We start from the raw sequence: 25740 nt of genomic DNA on the forward strand, positions 1-25740 counted from the left end.
AATAGTCAGTAGGAGTGGTACCAGTTTATGGCAGGACTACATTTGACCCTAGTGTTAACTTTACACATATTGAATTGAGTTTGTTCAAAGTTGATTTTCTTCCATGCTTGAAGTTCCTAGCTTCAGTTGTTTTTTTTAAAATATTGCATTTGCATTCCTCCATTTGAGGAGAGGTGATAAAGAAAGGGCCACCAAAATGGAGGACAGGAAGGGAATGAGTTAGGAAAGGGTGGTATTGTGGCTGTGCTATTTGCATCCTGCCAGAAGTGCAAGTTTTTCCACCTCTAAACTGGATCAAGTACAGCTAGGCTTGGAAGGGTTAGATTTTTATTGGTAAATGTTGATGTCACCATAGACACAGACTAACAAAAATATTTATATTGATGATAATCAAAAAATGCAGATAGGCAAAGTAAGAAAAATGCTGTTTGAGAACTTATCAGAGCTGGTTTTAAGGATATTTACTTTGTATATTTTGACATGGTGTTACCAATTTGGGTTTTAACGGTGATAAGACTTTAACTTTTTGAATCTCAGCGTCTACTGTCAATGAATAATTGACTGACACCCCATGTTGCCTGATAATACACATTTTTAATTATGGGGATAATACAAATAAAAAATGCTTAAAATCCATAATTTTATGCAACTGTGAATTTAAATAGATAAAAATAGGAAAAAATGCTTAAGAATAAACATCGATGTTATCCTTCAAAATTATATTATAACCCCCAAATTTTGCCAAGCCTAAATATAACATATTTATCTTGCATGTATGTCCAGGAAACATGGGACTTGTGTTAGTGTCCACTGCAAAGTCTCTGCATGAACTATTAATTTTCCACTAAGGTGGGGTTGGAGACACTGAGGCTAATAACGCTCAGTAACTCTAATACACCTCTACCCTGATATAACGCTGTCCTCGGGAGCCAAAAAATCTTACCGCGTTATATTGAACTTGCTTTGATCCACTGGAGCGCTGCTTTACCGGGTGGAGGTGTATCTTCATTGAGGATCTCTCTTCTGAGATAGTTCAGGATTTCATAGCCACTATCCCAGGTAGTTTCTGGCTCAACTTATCTATCTGGCCACATTCTTGACTGGTGTTTGCATTTGGGAGTGGAAGTGGGACAACTGAAAATTTTACCTATGTCGTCGGCCAGGTGTGTATTCTGCAGTTTCAGGTTACAGTCGTCCTCCTCCATTTAGGACTTATTTTGATGGTCCACTCTTGGAAGTTAGTTGAATTCTGAGTGTTTCTGGATGGCTGTGAGGGGAAATATTTTCCCAGCAAACTCAATCTATTGATGGCTTAATGGGACAATATATTGATCTTTTGTCCGCAAACATTGATGAAATGCCCCTTAAACATTGTCACCTTCTAAGATTTGTCCCCACCCCACCCCCTTATTTAAAGTACCCATGAAGAGGTATGGATTGGGGTGTCTACAGAATACTGACAAACATCCAGTTCTATAGATCCTTCATCTGACCCATCCAATGTTTTCAAATGTTCTACCTAGTATTTTCAGTAGAGATTGGAACATGGATGAGAGTTCACTGGCTTAAATTCCTTCTGGATAAAATGAGAGATGTTGGTAAATTGGGAGAAGGAATTAGAAGATATGGCAGGGGTTATATCTGCCATTTTAAAGAAAGGTATGTTTCCACTATTTATTACTATAGTCTGAGAGTAGTGTTAGATGATCATTTAAGACTCATATATGTCTGATGAGAAGATACTAATAACTAGCTCATATATAGCACTTTTCATCCATAGAGATCTCAGTGCTTTAAATCCCCATTTTACATATGTGGAAACAGAGGTAAATTGACTTGCTTCTTGGTCACCCAGGAAGCCAGTGGCAGAGCTGAGAATAGAATCCAGGTCTTCTGAATCCCAGTTCAGTGCTCTGTCTGCTAGACCTCACTGCCTCTCTGAGATTGCAATAATTTATTTTGGATGCAAACCACTTGCCTGATCCATACCTTTGTTACAATGCACTGCATTAATCTAATTTTTACTGTATGTGGGACTACACCATATATCAACTCAAGAACTGAAGCTAGTGCAGAATGCGGTTGCTCACTTCTTATGTGAAATTTCTCACTCTGAGCTCATGATCTACACTGACTGCCTGCTGGTTTCTGGGTGGAGTTTAAAGTGGTATTTTTGATTTATAAAGTTCTAATTGGCTTGGGACTGTCTGTCTGAGAGACCATCTCTCTTTCCAGACCAAATCATTTTAACCATGAAAAAATCCAAAATGCTGAGAGAGCAAAGAGCTATTCAGAGAGACTTGTTAAGGAAGAGGGGATATTTGTAAATCTAAATGTTAACTAAAACACCCAATGTTTTAATTGGAGATGCTCTTACCCAAGCCGCAGCTAGCTTCCTGAGACCCTCTTTGCCTAGGAAAGGTATGGCAGAGAATGGTGACTAAAATGGTTAATGGAATGAGTGGAACAATATGACAAGATTGCAAAAACTAGAATAAATTATTAGAACATGTTTTTTAAAAAAAGAACTTGACTCAATTATTCAAAATTAGGAAGAGATAATAAAAGATGATCATTCCCTCTCTTACCTCATTGTACACTGTGGGACAGTCAGTAAAATTGAAGAGCAGTAAAATTAAGTCAAATGAAAGGAAATATCCTTTCATACATATGGGCAACTTAGAGAATTTACTGTCACAGAAAAAGTGAGCATTAAATATTATATGAATAACACTTGGCTATGCAAGCAAAAATGAATAAAATATTTCAGAATTCAAGCCATAAATGAATTTGCTGCAATCAGAAAGGAATCTCTCCTTACATACGGCTTTGCATAAGTGTCTAAGAACATAGTGAGAAGAGTGATCATTTTCCACTGAAGCATCAGGTATTTGCCACTGTTGAAAGCCGAATACTGTATTAGAGAGATCAGTGGTAAGGTGCAGTATGACAAATTCTGTGTTAGTCAATGGAGATCTTGGAAATATGCTTAAATAGCATAATATACTGAAGGATTCATTGTCCTCGCTATACTTAAGTTTATGGATTTTGCATGCCATTTCATGGGTCTGGACATGGTCATTTAGCTCTGCCTGGGAATAAGTGTAGTGCAATTAGTTCCCTAGTTGTACCTGTCTTGGATTGTCTTCTATAGCATGTTTTTGTTTTTTAATTTCTGTCCCTTTAAAATTAGAATAGTTGTACTCTGTTTGCTATTCTAGGTATTATTCAGCATTACACATTTATTATAATGGTCATCATAATAGTGAATAATTTGTGCGCAAAGCTGTGGGTGGTGGTTCATGATTTGTTCCTAATGTAAAAGTATAGAATTTGGGGATAAGATATAATAATAATAATAATAATATAATAAGATTAACAATATATTATACAGTATGAATATAAATCTCAAATCTTATTCTCAATGTTCATGTTTTTCCTTGAATGAATAATGTGTCTTTGTGTTTAAAATCTTTTCCCACTGTTTCTGAATTAAAGATTTTGTTTCAAAGGGCATCCCATCAGTTTCAGTGTAGTGGAGAAATGGTTAGCGTTGGGAGTTTATAATTTGTTTCTCATTATTTGTATTTGATCACAGTATGCTATGGAAACATATTCGAAAACAAGGTTCACGTCCAAAGGAGTTTATAGTCTATGGTCCTGATCCTGCAAATACTTACAAACATAAGTAGTCTCATTAACTACTCAGGATCAGATCCAAAGTTTACGATGTGAAGCTCACAACACCCTTGTGTGTGTAGGCATTCTTATTCTCCACATTACTGTACAGTGAGGTTCAGTGATTTTGCCCAAGATCATACAGGAAGATATTCTCCGTCCTGTGCCTTAAGTACAAGACTATCGTTCTTCTCATCTAATGAAAAATATGGTATTTCCAAAATGCTCTTTAAACTTATTGTACATTATTTGTTCCTAACGCCTGTTAAATTCTGAAAGTGCTTGAGTCAATTTGTAACTTTGCCCAAAGAAGCTTAACAGTAACATTTTAAAAAAAAATTATGTTCTGCTAACTTAAGACCACCATTATGCTTCTGGGATTTTTGTACTGGTGGTCTTGGTATTTGCTGATACGTGTCTCTTTAATGTTTATTCATTGAATACTCATTCATAGCATAATTTCAGCGCTTGCTGGCACTGATGCATTTCAAGTGCACAATGAACAATGAAAGTATTATTGTGTGAAATAATTTGACAATACACATCATTATGATTTGGGCATGAACATTATCTTGATCCAGTGCATATCTGAAGTATTCTTTGTGCATATATACTGTAGCCAAAATTATATTTTAGTTAGATCCCAAATCCACAATTACAAATTAGAAAAAATTGTGACAGCATCCTTGTTAATTAAATATTTGTAGGATGTAATGTGAGAGTATATATTTCATTTTACAAGATATTCTAAATACTTTTGTAGGTTATGAGTGGTGAGACAACAAAAGTTTTCATTTTTACTGCAAATACAGTTTTATAATAGTTGAAATATATGAATTCGCTAAATTAAAATGCCTGTACAACACACACAAACGTTTTTTTTCTTTTACATTTAATATGATTATAATACTTATGAATGGTTCTCAGTTGGCAGAAAGGCCTGGTGCAACTTGGAAGTTTCAGCAGCTTGTGGAGGGGGCAGTGTGGGCTTACGCCACTGGCATAAGGCATGAGAAACATGTTTTCTCTTGTTTTTTTCCTTAAATGGTGAGCAGTTAAATAGGTAATATTGACATTAAAATTTTTCTACTTACATTTCAGAGTTAACCCATTTCCCTGAATGGATCAATTAATACCTCTTAGAGCTATTGTTTCAGGCTGTCTTCAGATTCAGTCAGACCTAATTAAATAGATTATGTTCACGTTTTCAAGGTTATCTTTACAGCCAAAAGGGTTGTAGACAAACAAAAATTAATGAAAGCTGCAGCACAGTTTCATAGCAAGAGGTGGATTCCATAGGAAATAAATCAATCATGGAATTCATAGGGCCTGAATCATGCCCTTGGTGTCACCCATATGACCCTATTTAAGGCTAATGGAGCTGCCCACTGTCACTAAGTCCCTAATCTGAAGAGGATAGATGGGGATTACACAGGCGTAAATAAAGATATAATTTAACCAGCAGAACAAAACCAAAACACTGATACCTGGAATATATGTAGAGATCACAACGGCTGTTGAAATAACTGAAGTGTTACCTGGCACTTCTGTGGTGCTAAGTAATTACAGAGCACGAAGGCACCTATTACGTATCACAAATACTAAGATTCAGATTATACCAATGGCAGGCAGGCACATGTTTGGTTTTAGGGCCCTGTATCTGTGTACAGTGATAAAACCCTCTTCCATGTTCTGTGTCCTCCCCAGTAATGTCCTTAGCTCATCTGTTCCTAAATCTGTGACCAAAGGTATTGGAAGGAAGGCCACAAAACTAACTTCTACCACAAGAGACTCCTTTCTGTCAAAAATACAACATTAATAACAAATGGCCTACTAGCCAAAGTGCACCATAAAAGAGAACTTACTTGAAATGGGAGATTGCCCATATGCGACTTTTAACTAGGGCTGCCACAAGCCCATCCTTCAACAGTGGCTCCCTACTATCGTGTCTCAAACATCTTCCCTTTAATCCTACCGTATGCACACTAGTATGGTCCCAAAGGGATGCTCCAGGGAAAGGCAAACCTCCCTTCCCAATACTAACTTAATCAATTTGCTGTAAAGGAAAAAGTATGGCTACTGTATTCAGCCTGAGCAAATGATTGAGAATTGTCCATAATTATCTCTAGGTCCACAAACTAATAACACACAACCCTAAAGTGCAATTTTGTATATGTTAGCCCAGGGAAAGTCACCATCTACAAACTGTAGGGTGTACAGCAAGGGAGTAAGAGTAGTTCCTATGTCCACTGGCATTGGGAGAGGCCTCCTACGTCTGGGAAGAAAGATGATCCAGTGGCGAAGGCGCTAGCTTGGGGTTTACAAGATGTGTTCTATTACCTGCTCTACCACAGACTTCCTGTGTGTGGCCTTGAGCAGGTTCCTTAGTCTTTCTGTGCCTCATTTCTCTATCTGTAAAATTGAGATAATAGCACTTCCCTGCCTCACAGCAGTGTTGTGAAGATAAATACATTGAAGACTGTCATACACTTAAATACTATAATAATGGAGACATATAAGTATCATAGATAGATGTATGGATACATACTTGGAATTTCTGCTGCCCCCTTGATGCACTTCTGGGTTGCTGGAAGGCCAGTCAGTCTCCAAGAGGCCAACCTCCTCCCTCATCAAGCAGCAACAAAAAGGGGTGATTAAAGAGTGTAATTAAGATATCTAGAGCAGCATATCACAAGTCACAGCAAGGCAAGAATAAAAATCATTTTGTAGAAGAAGCGCTACACAATATATGAATAACAAGTCAATCCCAAGAGAAGTGTTATCTTATTTGGTGCTTTAATACACTCATTGATATAGGCAGCTGTCTTGGTGAGGTCTAAACGTAGTTCAGCAGTGCCATCCATACCGGTAGTTGTGAATACTTTTCTTCCCACTGAAGTCAAGTTAACCACAAGGATGTCAGAATGTAAAAATGAGAACCTTTTAACAGAGAATAATAAAACGGTGTGGGGTCACAATACCAGGTAGCTCTGTAGCATGTGTCTATAGCATTTTTGCTATATTCAATATATATAGCTTTGATTGCCCCCCCATCTCCCAACTAGCCCCCTTCAGGTTAGATCAGAGAATATAATGGCTTAAATGTAAAGCTGGCTTGGCCACCTCTTAGTTCTTAGTTGGCATGTGGTTCACTGCTTGCAACATGGCTACTGAAACAGCACACACAAAAGTAAAAACAGACTAAAATATATTTCAAATCCTTTCTAGTTCATATATTCCTTACCAAAGTATAGTGCTGAAAAAGGGAGGGCAACATTGATAGCTGTGCAGCAATCTAGATCCAAATTAGGTTTACAGGAACCAGGCCTAAGGGTATCTAGTTTTCATCCTTGAATATTCCTGTTGCACCCAAGACCTGCTTTTTATGTCAGAATTACTCAAGTGTTCTATCCAGGGGACACGTGGTATTGAAAATAGTTTTTAATTGAATGCTGCTCTATTGTTGTTAGGCAGCCAAACACTATGTAAATTTCTCTGAAATTAAAAAAAACATGCTGAATTACTAGCTTGCTTTAAAAACAAAAATGGAACCTAGTGATTCTAATATCATTCAGGTTCTGTATGTTTCCTTTATAAAACACACTCATTCAATCTTTAACTAGCCTACTTGTTTCTGAGTATTGTAATACGTACAAGTATGTAACTTCAAACTGACCTTTGCCTCCTACAGTATCTTGGACTCAATAGGATGAATTAAACTCGGACTGGAAATCTTAATTTCCTTGCTTGAGTGGTTTTAAACTAGATCCTTATTTCACCTTTAATATTCTTTGTATGTCTGTTGTTACTATATTCTTCTTTCAATCAGAGTGGAATTTCCTTTTGAGAATATCGTTAGTGCTACCAAAATTGTTCTCTTAGAAACTAAGATACAATGGTGATAGTTGCCTTAGAAATACCTATGGTAAATAACAAAAGTGATATAAAGTGATATAACTTTACTGATTTACCCATTGTGACTTTAAAATAAAAGAGGCATTTCAGAGAAACTACACAGCATCTGCTACTCTGGTTTAGTAACTAAAAAAATTCAGACAAAAAGCCATAATTCTTTCTAAATCGTCTCTTAACATACAAGTTGTTTCATAAATTCTGCCAACTCCCTTCCCCTCTCCCAATTTTGGCATTGTGTAGTAAAGAGTAGACAGCCAAAGAGTGGGAAGAAATTTAGTTCCGAATTACTAAAATTATTTAAATTAATAGCTTCTGGATGGCTTCAGATAATCCCAACAAGATTAGCTTTTAGAATAATTGTCTAGATTCTTTTTGTCTAAAATTTCACTATTTGCATGTTTAAAATCATCGGAGGTATAATTGTTTCTTCATGATGATAATAATAGCACCTTTCATCTTGAAGTAGAATTGTCTACTGTCTGACCTGATTTCCTGCACATTGGCATTTGCAATGTGGTGGAATATGTTCTTTGCTAAATCTAGGAAATAAAGAGTCACTTACCTTAGATATAAGGATCAGTAAAAGCATCACAGATTATGATTGTCTGTTTTCAAATTACTGTGTTTTGCTAGCTTCTTTCCCCAGAAATGCTTGTTTTAGTATTTTTGCAACTGAGATCCAAAATAGAAGAATTTTTTTTTTTAATATTGTGGGATCGTGTATGGAAAGGGGTATTTGCATGTGATCTTATTGAAAACTCCCTATGTCCAGTCTTAGCTGTTCCAGATTTATATTGATTTAATGTGGAATTATATTTTTAAAAAATGAAGCCAGAAGCTTACTGCCATCACAGACTGCTCATCTGAGAGCTGAACTTGACATAGGAAAAGGAAAGCTGTTGCTATTCAGCAAGATACTTCTAGATGTCCAAAAAAACTGAATTAATGCTCTTAACAGTGTGATTTGGTGAGCTTTGCTGGAATTTGATTTATTGCTTCTCTGCAGTAGTATGGCAGAAATTACATACATTTGCAATAAGGAGTAGAGGTTAGAATGCCTTCTAAGACAGGCCAGTGCTTCTCTCTTGAACAGAATTTTCTCAGTCCCCTCCGTGTCACATTTTCACAGTAGGGGCATTCCCCATTTTATCTGCCCCATTTGCTATAGAGATCTTTGCTCTGAGCCTGGGCTTAGGATCACCACTCAGAAAGAATACTTCAGTATTCTGTGCCTCCAAGCAGCACACATGGCAGACTCCAAGTCTTCCCTGGTAGCAGAGCTTTCACAAAATGCTCAACTAAATGTCTACGTTTCTTCATTGCCTTTGAAGTTTATCTCCTCAAAGCTGCTAAACTAAAAAAAAAAATAATCTTTTGGCTTTCTGAGGAGGGTCTGAAGGACGGCACCTCTTTTCCTCACCCCCTTCAGAAATGGCAGACAGCAAGCCAGCTCCCAATCAGCATATGGGCAGGGTCAAGGTTGAGAAAGTGGAGCAGGCTACAGGAAAGCCTGGCTTGTGCTGGTGTGTGGGTGAGATTCATGCTGAGATAGTTGAGCAGCTTGCATAGGAGCTCCCTTCACTGAGACCTGGCCAGAATCGGGGGCATTCAATTGAAGGTAAGGGTTGTTTTTTTTAAGCTCCCACTCCATAGTTATGGGACTCCTATTCTCACAGCTTGTAAAATCAGGAAGGAAAAATTCACTGGAGTCTTCTGAATCTTAGGACAGAATCTCAGGGAAAGAGCTGTGACTGTCCTCTCCCCTCCCCCCCGGGTGCAACCTGGAACTGGGGTACAGCTGAGTCCTCTGTCTTAACAAACTGGGTTCCCTCTCGCATTGTGACAAGCTGCAAAGTCCTGCAAGCTTGCACTTACACCAACATGGATGGGTAGGGACCACACCCAGCTGTGTTCATGAATGCTCTGGACAGCCACTGCATGAACCAACAATAGAGAGTCTTCAACCAAAATACCCCCCAGCTATGGACCCCGGAGCTGTATCGTCCTGCCCTGGTCAAAAGCCTGACCAGTAAAGATTATTACAGTCACCCAGTCTCTGCTCCCACCCCCACCCGGCGCGTCGTGGAGAAGAATATGCACAAAACCTTTAACTGAGCTGAGATTTTTCCCAAACACTTCACTCAACACCACACCGGTTAAGAGAAAATATAAAACAGGTTTATTAACTAATATGGCGTACAAATTGTCACAGAGCCCCGTAGCAACCCAGAGGATGAAATTCTTGCTCCCAGCCAGCACATAGGCATGGCACAGGCTGAGATGGCTGAGAAGCATCCCTCCTCCCACAAGCTATTTTACCTGAAATATTTCAGATGCCCTGAAAGGTGCCAACTCTTGTGACCTTTCTTATACTAGTGAGTTATTTTGTCTTCAGTTGCTCCAGCTCTGTCCTTGTTCTCAGCAGTCAGTCCCTACTCAGCTCAGACCAAGCGGCAGGGATCACCTTCCCCGGGAGAATCATAGGACTGGAAGGGACCTCGAGAGGTCATCTAGTCCAGTCCCCTGCACTTGTGGCAGGACTAAGTGTTATCTAGACCATTTCTGGCCAGTGTTTGTCTAACCTGCTCTTAAAAAAATCTCCAATGATGGAGACTCCACGACCTCCCTAGGTAATTTATTCCAGTGTTTAACCACTCTGACAGTTAAGCAGTTTTTCCTAATGTCCAACCTAAACCTCCCTTGAAACGCCTGTCTCCTCTCCCTTTCCAGTTTCCAGTGATCCCCACAGGAGCTCATAAAGTTGTTACTGTTTTCCTCAGGAAGACATTCAGGAAATGTGTCAGCAGACTGTCCTTTCAACTCTCCCTCACACAGGTCCCCTCCCCACTTCTCTCAGCGTTTGGCCCAGGTACTGGTGAAGGCTGTTGCTCACAATCAGCTCTTAAAGAGACAGTGCTAATTTTAAAATCCCTCATGAGAATCTCCCTTCTACTCTAAAGAGAAGAGGAAATCTCTAAAGCTGTACTTTTGACACTGTTAAACCAAGCTTTCCAGAAATAAACTTAAGGGAAAAGGGTTTTACTTCACAGGTGCTTATGCTTTTACAAAATGAATCACTAAAAAACAAAACACAAACCCTTTCCCTACCTAAAGAGTTGAACAAATGCTGAGTAATTCCTCAGGTAGTTAATGACAGTTTGATTAAGGTGGAGTGGGAATTCTCTATCAAGTTTTACTTATACTTAAGGTAGGACTAAAAGGCCTTCATTAATCTGCATAAGACTAAGCCTCCTTAGTAGAGGGCATAGTCGTACCAGCTGAGGGAGGCTTTCCTGCCAAACCACCATACAGGAGAATAAGATTTTCACTCAGACTGAATTTGTATATAGCAGATTTAGCCCTGAGAATATTGGCTGCAGTCTCTGTGCATATCTATGCTCAACTGGGAGGCCATTGTGAGCATGCACGTGCATGCATACACACCAGAAAAAACCTACTACATCAAACCTACCTTACACTAGATTTCCCTAGGAGGTTTCTGAGACTGATGCATCACCTGACTCTGATTTACTATACATTCAAAACGTCAAAAGACTTGCTGGGATATCCTTGAAGAAATTGGAATTGCAGAGTGACATCTTATCTTTCTGAACGTTTTGTTGGTAAGTCCTTTGGAGAGCATGGAGACAAAGCTGTCACTGAGATTTTAGACAAGGGAATAAGTTCCTCCTTCCATTGAGAGAATCATCTACCTTAGCTCAGCAGATGTTCCCTTTGAAGCTGCTGTTCCTCCAGATTCCAGCCGAGAGATTGCACATTAAGAGGAGGCCATTGCTGCCTTTCCTGAGAGGTGGAAGACCAACTCTGTGATTTTCTGGAAAATGATCCAACTCCAAAAGTGTCTTTTGATTTTGAATTTTCTACATTTCTACAATTTCCTCCCACCTGTCTACGAAGATTGCCTCTTTAGATGCTATAACATCTGCTCAGAGGTCCTTTTTTAAATTGTTATTTTCATTAGTCTGATTTAGTAGTCAATAGTAGACCCCTACCATGAGGTTACCCATATTTTTTTTATTCCTTTTATCTTTACCCAGAAACTCTCAACTGGTCTGCTCCTTCTGGACCTCAGAACAAGTGTGTGTGTGTATACACCAAGTCTCAGTGATGCCACTTGTCATAATTTAGTTTATGAACTAATACTTCCAGTTCTTCCTGGTTATTACGCATACTCCTTGCATTTGTATGTAGATATGTAAGATGTTGAGCCCCCATTGAACCTAGTTTAAAGTTGTCCTCACTAGGTTGGTGAGTTGGTGTGTGAAGATGTTCTTCCCCTTCTTGGTCAGGTAAGCCCCATCTCTTCCCAGCAGACCACCTTCCCAGAACAGTATCCCATAATTGAGGCTTCTGATGCTTTCCCATCGACACCATCTGTGCAGCCGTTCATTCATCTCCAGGATGCACATATCCCTTCCTAAGCCCTAACACTTAACTGGGAGGAAAGATGGACAAGAACCCAGACATTTTTCTTCTAAAAGTTTAGTACAGAAAATAAATTAGACTAATTTTATATAAATTACTAATATACATACACAGATGGTAGAACAGTTCTCCTTTAGCCCTTCTACTTATTAACAAGTTGTTTTGTCTTTTATATTCCGCTTGTTTTATTTTCCTCAGTGAAGAACTACTACAAATACTGTAGATTTCCAAATATTATGTTGTCAATATGTTGTGATATTTATTCCTGTTTATGAACTCTCATAGGTTTCAGAGATTACGGCATACAAATTGTCATATCTTTAAAAGGTGATTAAAATGTTTTAAATGTAGCTCACATTTATTTGTAGTTCTGTTTATTCACAAATGTATGACAATTTTGGTTTCTTTTGCCCTTCAGTTGGAGTATATTTCAAAACTCCAGAACAAAATAAGGCAATACAGTGCAATATAGTGTAATAAAGTGTTTTTTTTTTTTTTAGAAGCAGAAATTTTCATGAAAACACGTAGCCTCACCTTGTTGTATGGAAATAAAGCTGAATATTTAAGCATATAAACATTCTGCAAGGTGCACCTGATTCTAATAGAGTTTCAGATTCTTTTAGTTGTGTGGCAGTATTCTGAACAGAATGGCCGTGTTAAAATGGCAGAAACATGACTGTAAAGTAAACGTTATATTCATTTCAGTCTGCATGTTGCTAGTGACAGGTGCTCAATGGTTGTCAGTACCCTTGTCAGCAAAGAGAATCCTTTGACATTAAAGTCCCCAGTTCAATCCTGATGCTGTGTGACTCTATTGGCAGGTCCATCAGGCTGTAGCTGATCAGTGAATGTCAGAGATGCTGCTGTTCTTCTGGGATGTCACCTGTCCCTAGTGTTTTTGGTTTGGCCTTGCTTGTTGTTTGAACTTACCACACTTTCCAACAGCTCTCCTGTGGGAAATGAACTGATAGGTCATGGGAATATAGGTATCTTTAGGGCATGCAAAATCTCATCCAAAGTGACTTACATAAAGGCTTGTAATGATTACCTTGACTCTAAGCCAATCAATGGTTATCTCGCTTAGGGACTCATTAAATGGCATTTGTGGTGTCTGTAACCTAGGTTTTGAGCTGTATTTCAGGGAAAGTGGTGACAGCCTTTAATGTCTAATTGACCTCTTCTCTTTGATTCACTTTCCATATTTGCCTCTGATGTGGTCCCCAATGGCAGCAAACAGCACTGCTCAGCATTCTGAACTTCTGTTCAGAGCTTCAGCACCTCAGCCTTGGTAGCTGTGTCATGGTAAGTAATTGAAGTCGTGTTTGTGAGTGAGAGAGATGACTGAGACTGAACTTACTTTTCTTTGTTTACAAAAGTATTAAAAGATAGTTTACTTCATTTGCTTATCTAACATTATCCTCTATTCTTATAGGGCAAAAATGAATGTGTGTGTGTTTAAAGGAACACTGGCCAATTTTGTAGGCCTAAAATTTAGCTCACCATCTCCCTGCCCCTGACTGTTTGTAAAGTGAATGCAGTTCTTTATATGTTTAGTGTTCTTTTGCTTCCAAAACTAATGATTGTTCATTTTTATTTAAAACAAATATTCATTATTGGAAGCCTGGCACTCATGAACAACCCCAACAGTAATAAATCTCTGTGTATGCAGAATGAGTTAGTTTTATGGAGATATTTTTAGTCATAGGCTTCCCAGGGCTATGGGCTTTTTGTTACTTTTTAAAAAAATGAAAAATTGGAATTGCTAATGAAGAGCCCTTCCTAAACTATGTTGTACCTGCATGCAAGAGGCAGACATAGAGGGGGGCTTATTTTGCAGCTCTCTGTGGCTATAAATACAGCAGAGTACTTAATATGCGACTTGTTGGGCTTCTCTACCTAATCAGGAAGCAAAAGACAAAGGAAGAGCTGGATAGACCTCCCCCAGTTGGCTCAGCAGTACCAACTAGCTCTTCCAAGAGTCTAGACTTCTTATCACTCCTTTGATAGTGGGTTATACTGCCCATACAGTGGGTCACTTCTTCATTCTCCCTAACTTCCACAGTGGAGACTGGCAGTGCTTCCCTGAAGGCTAAATCCAGGTTCAGCCCTTGTTCAACCTTGAAAAGGGATGAGACTTATTCTTCTGTCCATATGCAGATATATGTGCACTGTTTATTTTATTAAGTGCCTTTAAGCCACCAATAGCTCTGTTGTTATCCCTCCAATTGCCCCTTTATATAAGTAGGGCACACCACTGTCAATGAAACTTAATTACCCTTTGGGGGGGGGAAAAGGCTCTTACAAACATTGCGTTAGCAGTGCAAAAAGGAATGTTGGGAAGAAAATCAGTTTTAGTTATAGATTTTAATTGGTCTTTCTTATTCAGTGTGTAAATTTAAAAACAAAAGTTTAAAAACTGATGGAAAATTTACCTTGCTGTTGTCTTTTTTTAAAAAGCAGAATGAGACCTGTCCAATGTGGTAATGAACTTCTCTCCAAATTCCTTAGAAATAAAAAACACTGAAGACAGATCAATAGATGTATTAGCAAATAAAGCTGCTTGGGTCTAACTGGGAATAACTATATATAAGAAATAGTGCTTGTTCTCTCCACAGATTGAAGACTATGACCTGATAGCGAGTATGATGGGAGCAAAGTGCAAAAAACTGCGTACTCTGGATTTGTGGAGATGTAAAAACATTACTGAAAATGGAATAGCAGAACTGGCTTCGGGATGTCAGCTCTTGGAGGAGCTTGATCTTGGCTGGTGCCCTACGCTACAAAGCAGTACTGGCTGCTTCACAAGCCTTGCGCGTAAGCTCCCAAACTTGCAAAAGCTCTTTCTTACAGCCAACAGGTCTGTGTGTGACACGGACATTGAAGAACTTGCCGCTAACTGTACTCATCTTCGGCAGTTGGACATACTGGGTAAGGAAACACATGAATACTTGCGTTATTGTTTTTTCATATGTTGTAGGAAGTGAGGACTAGCTATTGCATAAAATAAGACTTAGTTCCAGATCTTAAATATTCTTTAAAAAAATAAGTCCCAATACAATAAAATTAAAAATGACTAAATTGCTCTAAGGTCCCATTTTGACTTAATCAGCCATATGGCTTGACTTAGTTTGATAAGCAGTTTCATAAAGGTAACATTAGTGTAATTTACTATTCTAATAAGGGGGGAGGGATAGCTCAGTGGTTTGAGCATTGGCCTGCTAAACCCAGGCTTGTGAGTTCAATCCTTGAGGGGGCCACTTAGGGATCTGGGGCAAAATCAGTACTTGGTCCTGCTAGTGAAGGCAGGGGGCTGGACTCGATGACCTTTCAAGGTCCCTTCCAGTTCTAGGAGATAGGATATCTCCATTAATTTAATTTAATTTAATTTTAAGTTGGTCTTTTTTATTAGGGTTTTTAAGAGTTATAAATTCTTAATGCTTTTTTGGCTGAAAAAAATCTTTGTGGTTACTGTTGCTGGTTTTCCTACGCCTTTTTTTTCCTTTTATGGTATTTGTATGGAGTATGATAGACTATATTTATAAAGTGTGAGTCTTTTGATCAAATAAGCAGACTTTTCTTGCAGAATACACATCAGGCAGAACAGAATAATATTCTCCATTCTTTTTGTCACTTTTACTAGAAGATAATGTCTCTTTTAAAGTTAAAAAATACTTTACAATGCAACTTAATTGTGTTTTCCTCTGATGCAGAAAGAAAAAAAGTAACTTTTTGCAAAGCTTAAATTTCTAGCCCTTTGTAGCTCTTGCAGATGGCAGTACCTTTTGCAGTCTGAAATAAAATATGCTTTAGACTCTTGAATGAGGAATTTGTGAAGGGAAAAGTATCTCTACAGAACATTACATTAATCCTGTTAGACTGCAACACGTGGTTTCATTATTTAAAATGGTGGAAGACTGCATGCATTGCCATGAGCCAAGATTTCCTTTAGGGACAGGTTCTTGTACATTTGATGGATATTTTCATGGGTTTAGTTGAAAGAGGAAGATAGAAGCCTAAAAGGAAGCAATTAAATTAATTCAATACGAGTCATGAGAAGAACAAGTTTTAAAATTGATTCTGCAAGAGGCTGAGAACCTTCCGTTCACATTGCCTTTAGTAGGTGGTTAGAGCTATCATTATCTCACAGGCTCGGGCTTTACATGTGCAAGAAAATTTACAGCATGGCTTCTGATTGTTAAACACCTCTATATAGCTCATACATAAATACCATAGAACATGGTTTCATGCTGTTGTCCTATGGCCAGCATCCAACCAGCATTAGGAAGAAAGGAAAACAGGTGCAAGTTCACTCTTCCCAGAACAAATTGATCAAAACCTAAACTTGTATGTGCTTTGTAGTCTGTGTGATGGGTTGCCCCCCTTAGGATGCAACTGAGTCAGCCTATTCTGCCAGCCTGGGTCCTCTTTACCTGGCTTTTCTGGGTTAGGCTCAGAAGCCTCTTCCAGCCAAGCACACAGGCAGGGCCACACCCAGCTGCACAGACAGAGATTCGCTCTGGAAAGATTCAGCCTTAGGGGCTTGCTCCAACACTCCGGTGCCCACTCCTTTTTAGGGGTACAAACCCAAAGGCTTATGAAATTCGCCCCCTCCCTCAATGTGGAGGGAAATATGCACAACTTCTTGCCCCCCCCCAGTTAGAAATTACATAAACTGGGTTACATTATAAGCAAGAAATAAGTTTATTAACTACAAAAGTGAATTTTAAGTGAATATAAGAGATAACAGACAGAACAAAGCAGATTACTGAGCAAATAAACCAAAGTCTTCAAGCTAAGCTCAATATACTTAAGAAACGGGTTACAAAATGTAATTTCTTACCCTAAATGTTATTTTAGACAGGTTGCAAAGTTTCTGTGGTTCAGAGTTCCAATTATATTTCTTTTCGGACTGGAGCCCTATCTCAGTCTGGATTTCCCCTCCCCCCATCCTGCCCCGCCTTCTCTTCAGGTGGCTTTAGCAGTCTTTCTTCTTGGGCAGACAGGCCATGGAGAGGAGGAGCCCCCTTTGCCTTCCTCCCCACCCTTAAATAGGATTTACATAAGGCAGGAATCCTTTGTTTCCCAAACTTGACACACACACCTCTCCCTTTCCAGTGGAAAGTTACAAGAATTCCCAGGTAATGTTTAGTATCAGGTGACAAGACCACCTGACTCTAGTATCACAGCATCCATGAGTCAGTGGCTGTATGGAGCGTCCTCAGGAAGGACTTTTCACAGTCCATTGTCCTTGCTGATGGGCCATGCGTCCTGTCTGACTTTTCCATTGTTGTACCTGAAGTGTTAGCAGTGGGCGTCACCCAAAATAGCATAGTTGAAATACAAATACATAGTCAATATTCCTAACTTCAGATACATAAATGACACAGGCATACAAATTGGATAATCACATTCAGTAAATTATAACCTTTCCAATAATACCTTACAAGACCCATCTTGCATAGAGTATCTCTGTTATGTCATATCCATATTATAAGCATATTTCCAAAAAGAATATGGAGTGAAATGTCACAGTCTGTTTTAAGTTAATTTGTTTTGCAGCTAGATTAGAGAAGGCATATTTCCTGGTCATACAAACCAGATCTCCAAAAGGCTTACTGAATAAAGCATTTTATAAACATATACGTTCTTTTAGCCACCCACTCTTGTGCTTATCTATTATGATGGCATTGTGTCGGCCCACAAATCGATCTGACCTTTTCACTAGAACAGAGAGGCCAAGAAATGAATAGTACGGTTGTTTACCCTGCATCATGTCTGCAGGCTGTGCTTCCTCTTTGCCAGCAATAAGGGTTTGCTGCCACATTCTCCCTTAAAATTGGAATTCACTTCTTGACACTTACATGCAAAATAATATCTGAACAGTGAAAAGAAAGGAACTAAGCTCCTGAGCACTTACTGCTGTTAACAAGTTAGATTATATTATTGCATATATTATAGAAGACCTGTCATGGTGAGACTACACTTGGTGTAATATCCAACCCACCTATTCTGAAACTGCTGTGGTGTCCTATTCATGGCAGTTGTTATGGAGACAACTTGCTAGGAGCATCTTGGAGCCCAGTTACCTAACGTAGCAAGGGATGCTTCAGCACTCTCCAAGTACACTGCATCAGCTCTCTGTGTCAAACCAGCGAACAAGTCCCTTCTATTGTAGGCATTACTGAAAATCTGGTTGTTTCCTCAGTCCAGTCCTCCCACTCCCTGCAGCAGCAAGGACCTTAAAGCATATAACAAGATGACAGCTCAAAAATAATGCGTCAGACCCCCCCCCCCCCCCCAAAATCATGGAGTTTTCTTTTTTAATGATCAGACTGTGTTTTGGGACCTAATTTCTGAAATTTCCTTGCACACTCCCAATGTGTGTGGCAATTTTCATTGTGCTAGACACTATACATACACATAAAACGACAGTTTCTGCTCTGAAGAATTTACAGTCTAATGTAAAGCATAGTGGTGAATTTGTGACATGAGACATAAAACTGACACTCAATACGTTTTTCTCATATATGGCTACCATTAGATGGGAAAACTTTTATTCTCTGCTAAACTGGGCTGGGTTCAAGCTGATGACTTACAAGTGAAGGCTCCACAGCCCACTAGCAATGCTCAGATTTACCTAATTCCCCATAAGTGCTAATGTTAACATCTTCATGAATGAAGTTGTTTTATGGAAAGATATGTTTGTTAAATTCAGTTCTGAGCTTTTTGTAGCTTACCTCAAGTAGGGCCCTCCTCTCTGACACAAAGGCAAGATCTCCCACACATTGCTCTTAGTCTCAAACACAGACCTTAGTTTTAAAGGGAAAACCTCCCATTAAGCAAAACCAAATAATAAAAATAATTAAAATACGTAATAGCACAATATCCAAAATAACTTCTACATTCAATGTTTTGCAATATAAAATCATTCCAACAATTACTCCAGGGTCTTTACACTAACTTTTATACATCTATGTGTAATTTTTTTTCATTCCTACCCGATCTGCAAATTTTGTATAAAAAAACCTTCAGGTCCACACCAGAGACCTCTTCTATTTCATCTGTAAGAGTAACTAATAATAGAAAGCATGTGGTTGTCTTCTGTGGACTAGCTAAATACAAAGATTCACAGCACACACATTGCCAGTGAATTACACAGGTACTTGTGACACAGCAGTGGAAACTCCGGGCATTGTGTGAGAAACAGGGCCGGCTCCAGGGTTTTTGCCGCCCCAAGCAGCCCAAAAAAAAAAAAAAAAGCTGCGATCGCGATCTGTGGCATTTCGGCGGCAATTCGGCGGGAGGTCCTTCACTCCGAGCGGGAGTGAGGGACCCTCCGCCGAATTACCACCGAATAGCTGGACATGCCGCCCCTCTCCGGAGTGGCCGCCCCAAGCATCTGCTTGCTAAGCTGGTGCCTGGAGCTGGCCCTGGTGAGAAAATCTCTTGCTCGCTCCTCCAGAATTGTGGGAAGGCTGCAGCTTTCCCATTCTTGTGAGACTGTCTAAGCAGAGACCAAAATGACATTTCTCACAATAAATTCACAAGAGTTGGCAGCATTGACTTGGTTTCATTCTGATATTGTTAAAGCCTATAAACTCAGCAGGGAAAACTCCTCCTGTTCCAATTAGAGCATTTAACTCCATGGTGGCTTTGTGGGCAGACAAAAATGAAGCCTCTTTTGAGGAGATTTGCTGGGCTGCAACCAGTTTGATTCATTCATTTACGAAGCATTATAAAATCAATATCTTGTCCAAATTGGATGCTGTTTTCAGTTTCTGGGTCCTGCAGTTTTGTTCCTTACCTGCAGGGCCCCGTGTATCATGCAATTATGTGACCATGTAAATTGCTGCTTAACTGTGGATTATGTTTAAATGGGTGCATAACATGCTCCAGAAAATAAATTCCCATTAAAAACAACATTAAGGCCATGATCCTTGTCTGTGGTCTAGCAATTCACAGTGCAGCTTTGGAGGAGGGGGTGATATAAAGATAGGTTTTAGCCACCATTGTGCTTCCTCAGCAAGCTGTGTGCTGGGGCTGGTTCCCCAGTATAAGAGCACCACAAAGGGACCATTATGGGAGATGGAGATTACAGGTGCACAGGAAGGCCTCAGACACATCCCCTTTCCCTACCAGCTGCAGGGGATAGATGGTGTAGGAATCATTGCACCAGCTTTACACCACTGGAGGATCTCCCTGTACAAGGATGATCCTACTATGACTGGCTGTGTAAGCATTTGAGCTACAATGTACTTGTCTTAGTGCAGCTAGATTCTGGCCTGAAGCCTCTAGGCCTTTTAGTTATGAAGATAGCGTATGGTTCACATTCTGGAGGCTGAGCAATTGTCACATTCTGGGGTGCAATGCAGACCACTGAGGGGTTGTGGCAGCACCTGCCCCACAACCTTGTGTTTGTCACAATGCTTTCCTGTTGTAGCTCCCAACCTGGACCACTCTCAAACAGCCAGACAGCACGCAGGTCGCACCCTGAGTGTCAGTGTATAGCTGCAGCCCTGGTCCAGCACTCCCAGTCCTGGATTTTCCCAAAAATGTGTGTTTTGCACTATCCAGCCCTCTCCTAGGCAGTTCAGATATTAAAAGTTTGTTCCCCCTGTAAAGGATCAATATTCAACAGTTTGCTACTTTAACTGGCGTTACCAAACAGTTCAGTTGAAACACAACACTGGATTAGTTTAGATCAGGGATTGGCAACCTTTGGCCTGCGGCCCGCCAGGGTAAGCCCCGGCAGGCCGGGTCAGTTTGTTTACCTGCCGCATCTGCAGGTTCGGCCGATCGCGGCTCCCACTGGTCGCAGTTCGCCGCTCCAGGCCAATGGGGGCTGCGGGAAGCGGCTCAGGATGAAGGATGTGCTGGCCGCTGCTTCCCACAGCCCCCATTGGCCTGGAGCGGCGAACCGCGGCCAGTGGGAGCCGTGATTGGGCAAACCTGCAGACGTGGCAAGTAAACAAACCAGCCCGGCCTGCCAGGAGGCTTACCCTGGTAGGCCGCATGACAAAGGTTGCCGATTCCTGGTTTAGATTAAAAAAAAAAAAAAAAAAAAGTTTATTTAACTACAAAGATATAGTGTTATAGATAGATAGATAGATAGATATAGTTTTCAAGCGAGCACAAGTATAGGGTCATAAATGATTACCAAAAAAATAAAAAAGATAAAATGTAGCTAAAACTAGTAGCTAAAACTTAACAAGCTAGACTTGGTTCAAGGTAAAAATCCTTACGGCATGTTCCCAGGAGCGTGGCTAGCCAAATTCTCAGGTCAGAATCTTTCCCCAAAGTCAAAAGACTGGTTCCTTTGTCGTCTTAGATGAAAGAGAGAGAGAGCGCTTGGGGTTTTTTCTTCTTTTCTTTTATAGCCCAGTTAACTTTGAAGTGGATTCTTCTGAGGGTTACCCCTCAAAGCAAAGTTTATTCAAACAGTGAAGAAGGCAACATGGAGATGGGGTGGAGAATGAGGCTCCATGTTCTTTCTTCTCACCTGTGTTTGCTGAAATGCAAATTTGCTTTGTCTCTTGCCATCTCCTCTCCCTGCTATCTCTTTAGGACCTTGTTTACTTCTTATATGCAAATTTAGGTAAATACACATTTATTTATTCAGGATACTTCTGCTCTGGCAGGGCTGTGTGGTTTTGAGCACGTGATAAGAACATCATACAGGGGGATTTCGTAACTTTACATATAAATGGTGCTACACACATTTCACCATGATATTATTGACCAGCGAGTTACTGGTTTTCAGATGATATCTCACACAGCAAATTTTGTGTAAAGATTATTACAGTAGTGTGTAGTGTCTGACTACAGGGGTACATTCGGTCGCAGCAATACAGTGTTGTCTGCCTGAATCTGCCAACAGCCTGAAATGATAACTCTGAGAGATGGGAATGGCTCTCATTCATCTCATTGTTAACTCTGAAGTCAGTCAACAGTTTGAATGTCAACATTGCTGATTGTTTTAACAGAAGCCTCAAACTAGTATGTTTATTTTTCATTGTTGTAGGTATTGTCAGATACTGAGGCAGGATGCACTGGGGCAACTATTTACTACCAAAGGTTCCTGGCAAATCCTGCTCCCTAAAATTTACAACCACCTTTGCCCTGCGCAAAAAGGGGTGATAAAGAAAAGCTGAATACCCTCTTTAGTGCCAAAATAATCAACTCCCTCCTAGTTACCAAAACACCTCCCACGCCTTCCTGTGTGCCAAAAGCCCCAACTGTCCCCTACCCAGCTGTCAAAATCTTCAGCTTTCCCCTGACAGCTTCAACATATAGTTAATCACTTAAAATACAAAAATTTGCAGCAAATTTAAATTTGAGAGCAGTGTAAAATAAATTGAATTGAATGTAAAATAAATAACAAGGAATACTGTGCAAATTGGAGTGGTCTGGGGAGTGAGGTGAGAACATTTGTGGGAGCAGTGCCAGATAATTCCAGGGTCTCTGCTACATAACTTAAGTCTAATATGTTGCATAGGACACAGGACTCTTTGTACATTAATTGGTCTTCTTAGTTTTGTGCTCTCTAAAATTATTGCTAATGTATCTTTGTTGTTTTATGTATTAAATAGAGGCAGATGTTTTCAATTAAACTTTTGAAACATTTTGTGGGAGTGTGTTGAAGTGTCCCCTGCCATAGAATTTTGGGCTTCAATAATTTTCTTGAATTGCCTCTTTGACAACTACCATGCATGGGTCTTCCCAGCAGTGCCAGGATAGGTGGATCAGATACATGAGCACATATATGGGAATGTTGATTTACAGCTAAGGAACAAAATTGTCCAACTGAACAATTATTGCTCTCAGGCACTCTATTGAGCCAGTGCCAGAGAATTTTGCCAGGGAACAAATTGAACAACAAAGTAAAATGACAGATTTTTAAGACACCTGCTGTGCATTTGTACTAAGCAATGGGCACTTAATCGAAGTAACAAAACTCTAGTAAATAGAGATGGGCCCAAACTAAAATCCCATGTTCAAATCCACCTTCCTGTCAAAATCTCATACCAACCTGTAAAGGTAAATATCATGATAAGAGGTCCCTACTATGAGGGACAGAGGAGAAAAGGTGTGCTGTACATATCCTTTTAATGTTTTTAATTTTTTGAGAAACATTCCTAATTGTACACAGCACAGGTAATGTTAAAAACATAGAAGATGTCATATCTCTCATCCCACAGTCATCTGTTGGTGGAGCTTATTCACTAAGATGACTTTTTTAGCCATAAGAAATATATTTCTATTACAGTTCATTGTGTGTAGGAAAAGTTCACAGTTCTTTAAGAATCCTGATGTGTGTTAATATTCTTTATTATCCGAATCCAGCATCCACTAAAGCCAATAAATTCCAATGACTTCAGTTAGCATTAGACTGGCCCTTAGTAGCATGCATTTGTTGCAGCATTATATTACAGTCAGTGAATGGTGTCCACAATGTAAATACATGGATTTGGCATGATCTTTTGCTACAAACTCACTCAAAAGTGGTGGCGTCAGAGCACAGAATCCAGGCAGATTGCGGTGGCGGGGGGAGAGCCATCTTGCTTTTGCAATGTAGAGTCAGATCCTGCAGTCACTACTCAGAAAAAGTTCCCATTGAAATCTTGGAGTTTTTCCGGAACAAGAAGAAAACTGTGGATTTTTTTCTACACAAGTTAAGCCATGGCAATCCCACAGACTTTCTGTGGTCAAAAGTGTGCAAAAACTTTCCCTGAAAACAGCCCTTCATTTGAAAGGTAGTCAAAATAAATGTAGTGAAATAAACTTTTAATGAGGAATAAGGTGTAGAAGATTTCTTGCTACAACATAAATTGGCAGCTTTAACAAAGGTTCAATTCACATTAACTTTTTTAAGTGAGCTTTTCTTTTTTGTTTTTAAACAGGGACAAGGATGGTAAGCCCTGCATCTTTAAGAAAATTGCTGGAGTCTTGTAAAGATCTTTCTTTACTTGATGTGTCCTTCTGTTCACAAATTGATAATAGAGTTGTCCTAGAACTGAATGCCAGCTTTCCTAATGTGTTCATAAAAAAGAGTTTCACTCAGTGACTCACTACGTATGCCGCTATGGAATTCATTTGACAGTGTTGTTTCCTGTGAATTTGTGATTACATTTTTCTTCAAAAAAGAAATTAAAATCTTCCATAAAATGGAGGGAACGATATTCATGAAATGAGTACATACTATGTATTTGGTGCTCCTGTACCTAGTATTTGTTTTCCCTTTGTTAATTGATGGCACTGCATGTGTTTAAATAGCCACATATGTGGCCTAAATTAGAGAAGATGAAAAAAACATATTCTTGATGCCCTTTTAAAGAAAATTTTATACAATAAGATACATTAAAATCCAGGGGAAAGTGAAGTTCTAACATTTAGCAATAGAGAAATGATGGGAGTTTCTCTGTCTTATAGGTTGTAGTGTTTTAGTTTTGGCCTGTGGCATAAGACCTTGTGATCTGGTGTGTAATGTGCTGTTTGAAAAATTGTTTAAGCTGGTGTAAGATCAGACTAGTTTGAAAAGCCACTTTTTTCTCTCCTTTTGTTGACAGTGACTGGTATCTATTTTAAAACTCTGATGCGTCTGCTAAGAGTTTTTTTCACCCCTTCAAATGGATGAAATATGGCAATGTTTTACAGTCCAGCTTAAACAGATAAATACAAAACCCACCATATGAGTTTATAGCAGAAACGAAAAAGAAAAAAAATTACCTGCTTCCTCCTGTACTGGATATAAAATTTGTGTCAGATACTTCTTGTCATAACTGATAACACATAGAAAACCCAAAAGCAATTTTCTTCAAATTTCTGTTATGTCAAGGTGTGTTGACTTGTGGTACATCTGCCTTTCATATGAAGTACAATAATAGTGTTACTCAGGATAATGTATTAGAAACTCTTCCTTTGTTGGATACATACCTACTATCAAGTTTAAAAACAAATATTTGGTGTTCAGTAAAATCATGATGAAAAAGTTGAGTTTGTAAACCAAAGACAATGTGATTTGGCTACGTCAGGGGTAGATAACCTATGGAACACGTGCCAAAGGCGGCACGCGAGCTGATTTTCAGTGGCACTAACATTGCCCAGGTCCTGGCCACTAGTCCAGGGGGTTCTGCATTTTAATTTAATTTTAAATGAAGCTTCTTAAACATTTTAAAAACCTTATTTACTTTACATACAACAATAGTTTAGTTATATATTATAGACTTATAGAAAGAGACCTTCTAAAAACGTTAAAATGTATTACTGGCATGCGAAACCTTAAATTAGAGTGAATAAATGAAGACTCGGCACACCACTTCTGAAAGGTTGCAGACCCCTGGGCTACGTACTAATTTATTCTGAGATGGGTTGGGCTCTTTTCACCAAAAGAGACAATATCTTTGATAATCTAAATCCTCTTTGCTGCTGTTAATTCTTTGGAGGAGAGAGATGATGATGATGGTAGTGGATGAATGGTTTTCTTCTACTTTTTGCACTTCTCTGAATGAGACATTCTTTCCTCCGTGATGGCACCAATGCTATTGTGAATTGGTATTTACAGCATGTACTCATATTTGCATAACTCCTGTCTCTTTAGACACTACTAATGAACACAGACCCCCAGACATGATCTCTCATTTGGGATCACTCCATTATTGCCACCTTTATAGCAGATGCTGTACAATGTTTCTTCCTGTCCAT

At 39.3% G+C, this 25740-nt stretch overlaps 1 protein-coding gene across 4 annotated transcripts in view; it reads left to right on the forward strand.

Moving 5' to 3' along the window:
• FBXL4 (F-box and leucine rich repeat protein 4) overlaps positions 1–25740 on the forward strand; it is a 113919-nt gene that overhangs the window by 54182 nt on the left and 33997 nt on the right. For 3 of the 4 annotated variants that reach the window (XR_004645179.1, XM_034766000.1, XM_034765999.1), the window contains exons 7-8: positions 13270–13341; positions 14655–14967. Coding sequence is in view for 3 of the 4 variants with exons in the window: in XM_034766000.1 (XP_034621891.1) it covers positions 13270–13341; positions 14655–14967 (385 nt within the window). In the remaining variant the exon portion in view is untranslated. Of the gene's footprint in view, positions 1–13269; positions 13342–14654; positions 14968–23939; positions 25207–25740 lie in introns of those variants that run through there. The other variant, XM_034765998.1, reaches the window with a different exon arrangement.

This window comes from Trachemys scripta, chromosome 3 (genome assembly GCF_013100865.1).
Source record: "Trachemys scripta elegans isolate TJP31775 chromosome 3, CAS_Tse_1.0, whole genome shotgun sequence".
Lineage (NCBI taxonomy): Eukaryota > Metazoa > Chordata > Testudines > Emydidae > Trachemys > Trachemys scripta.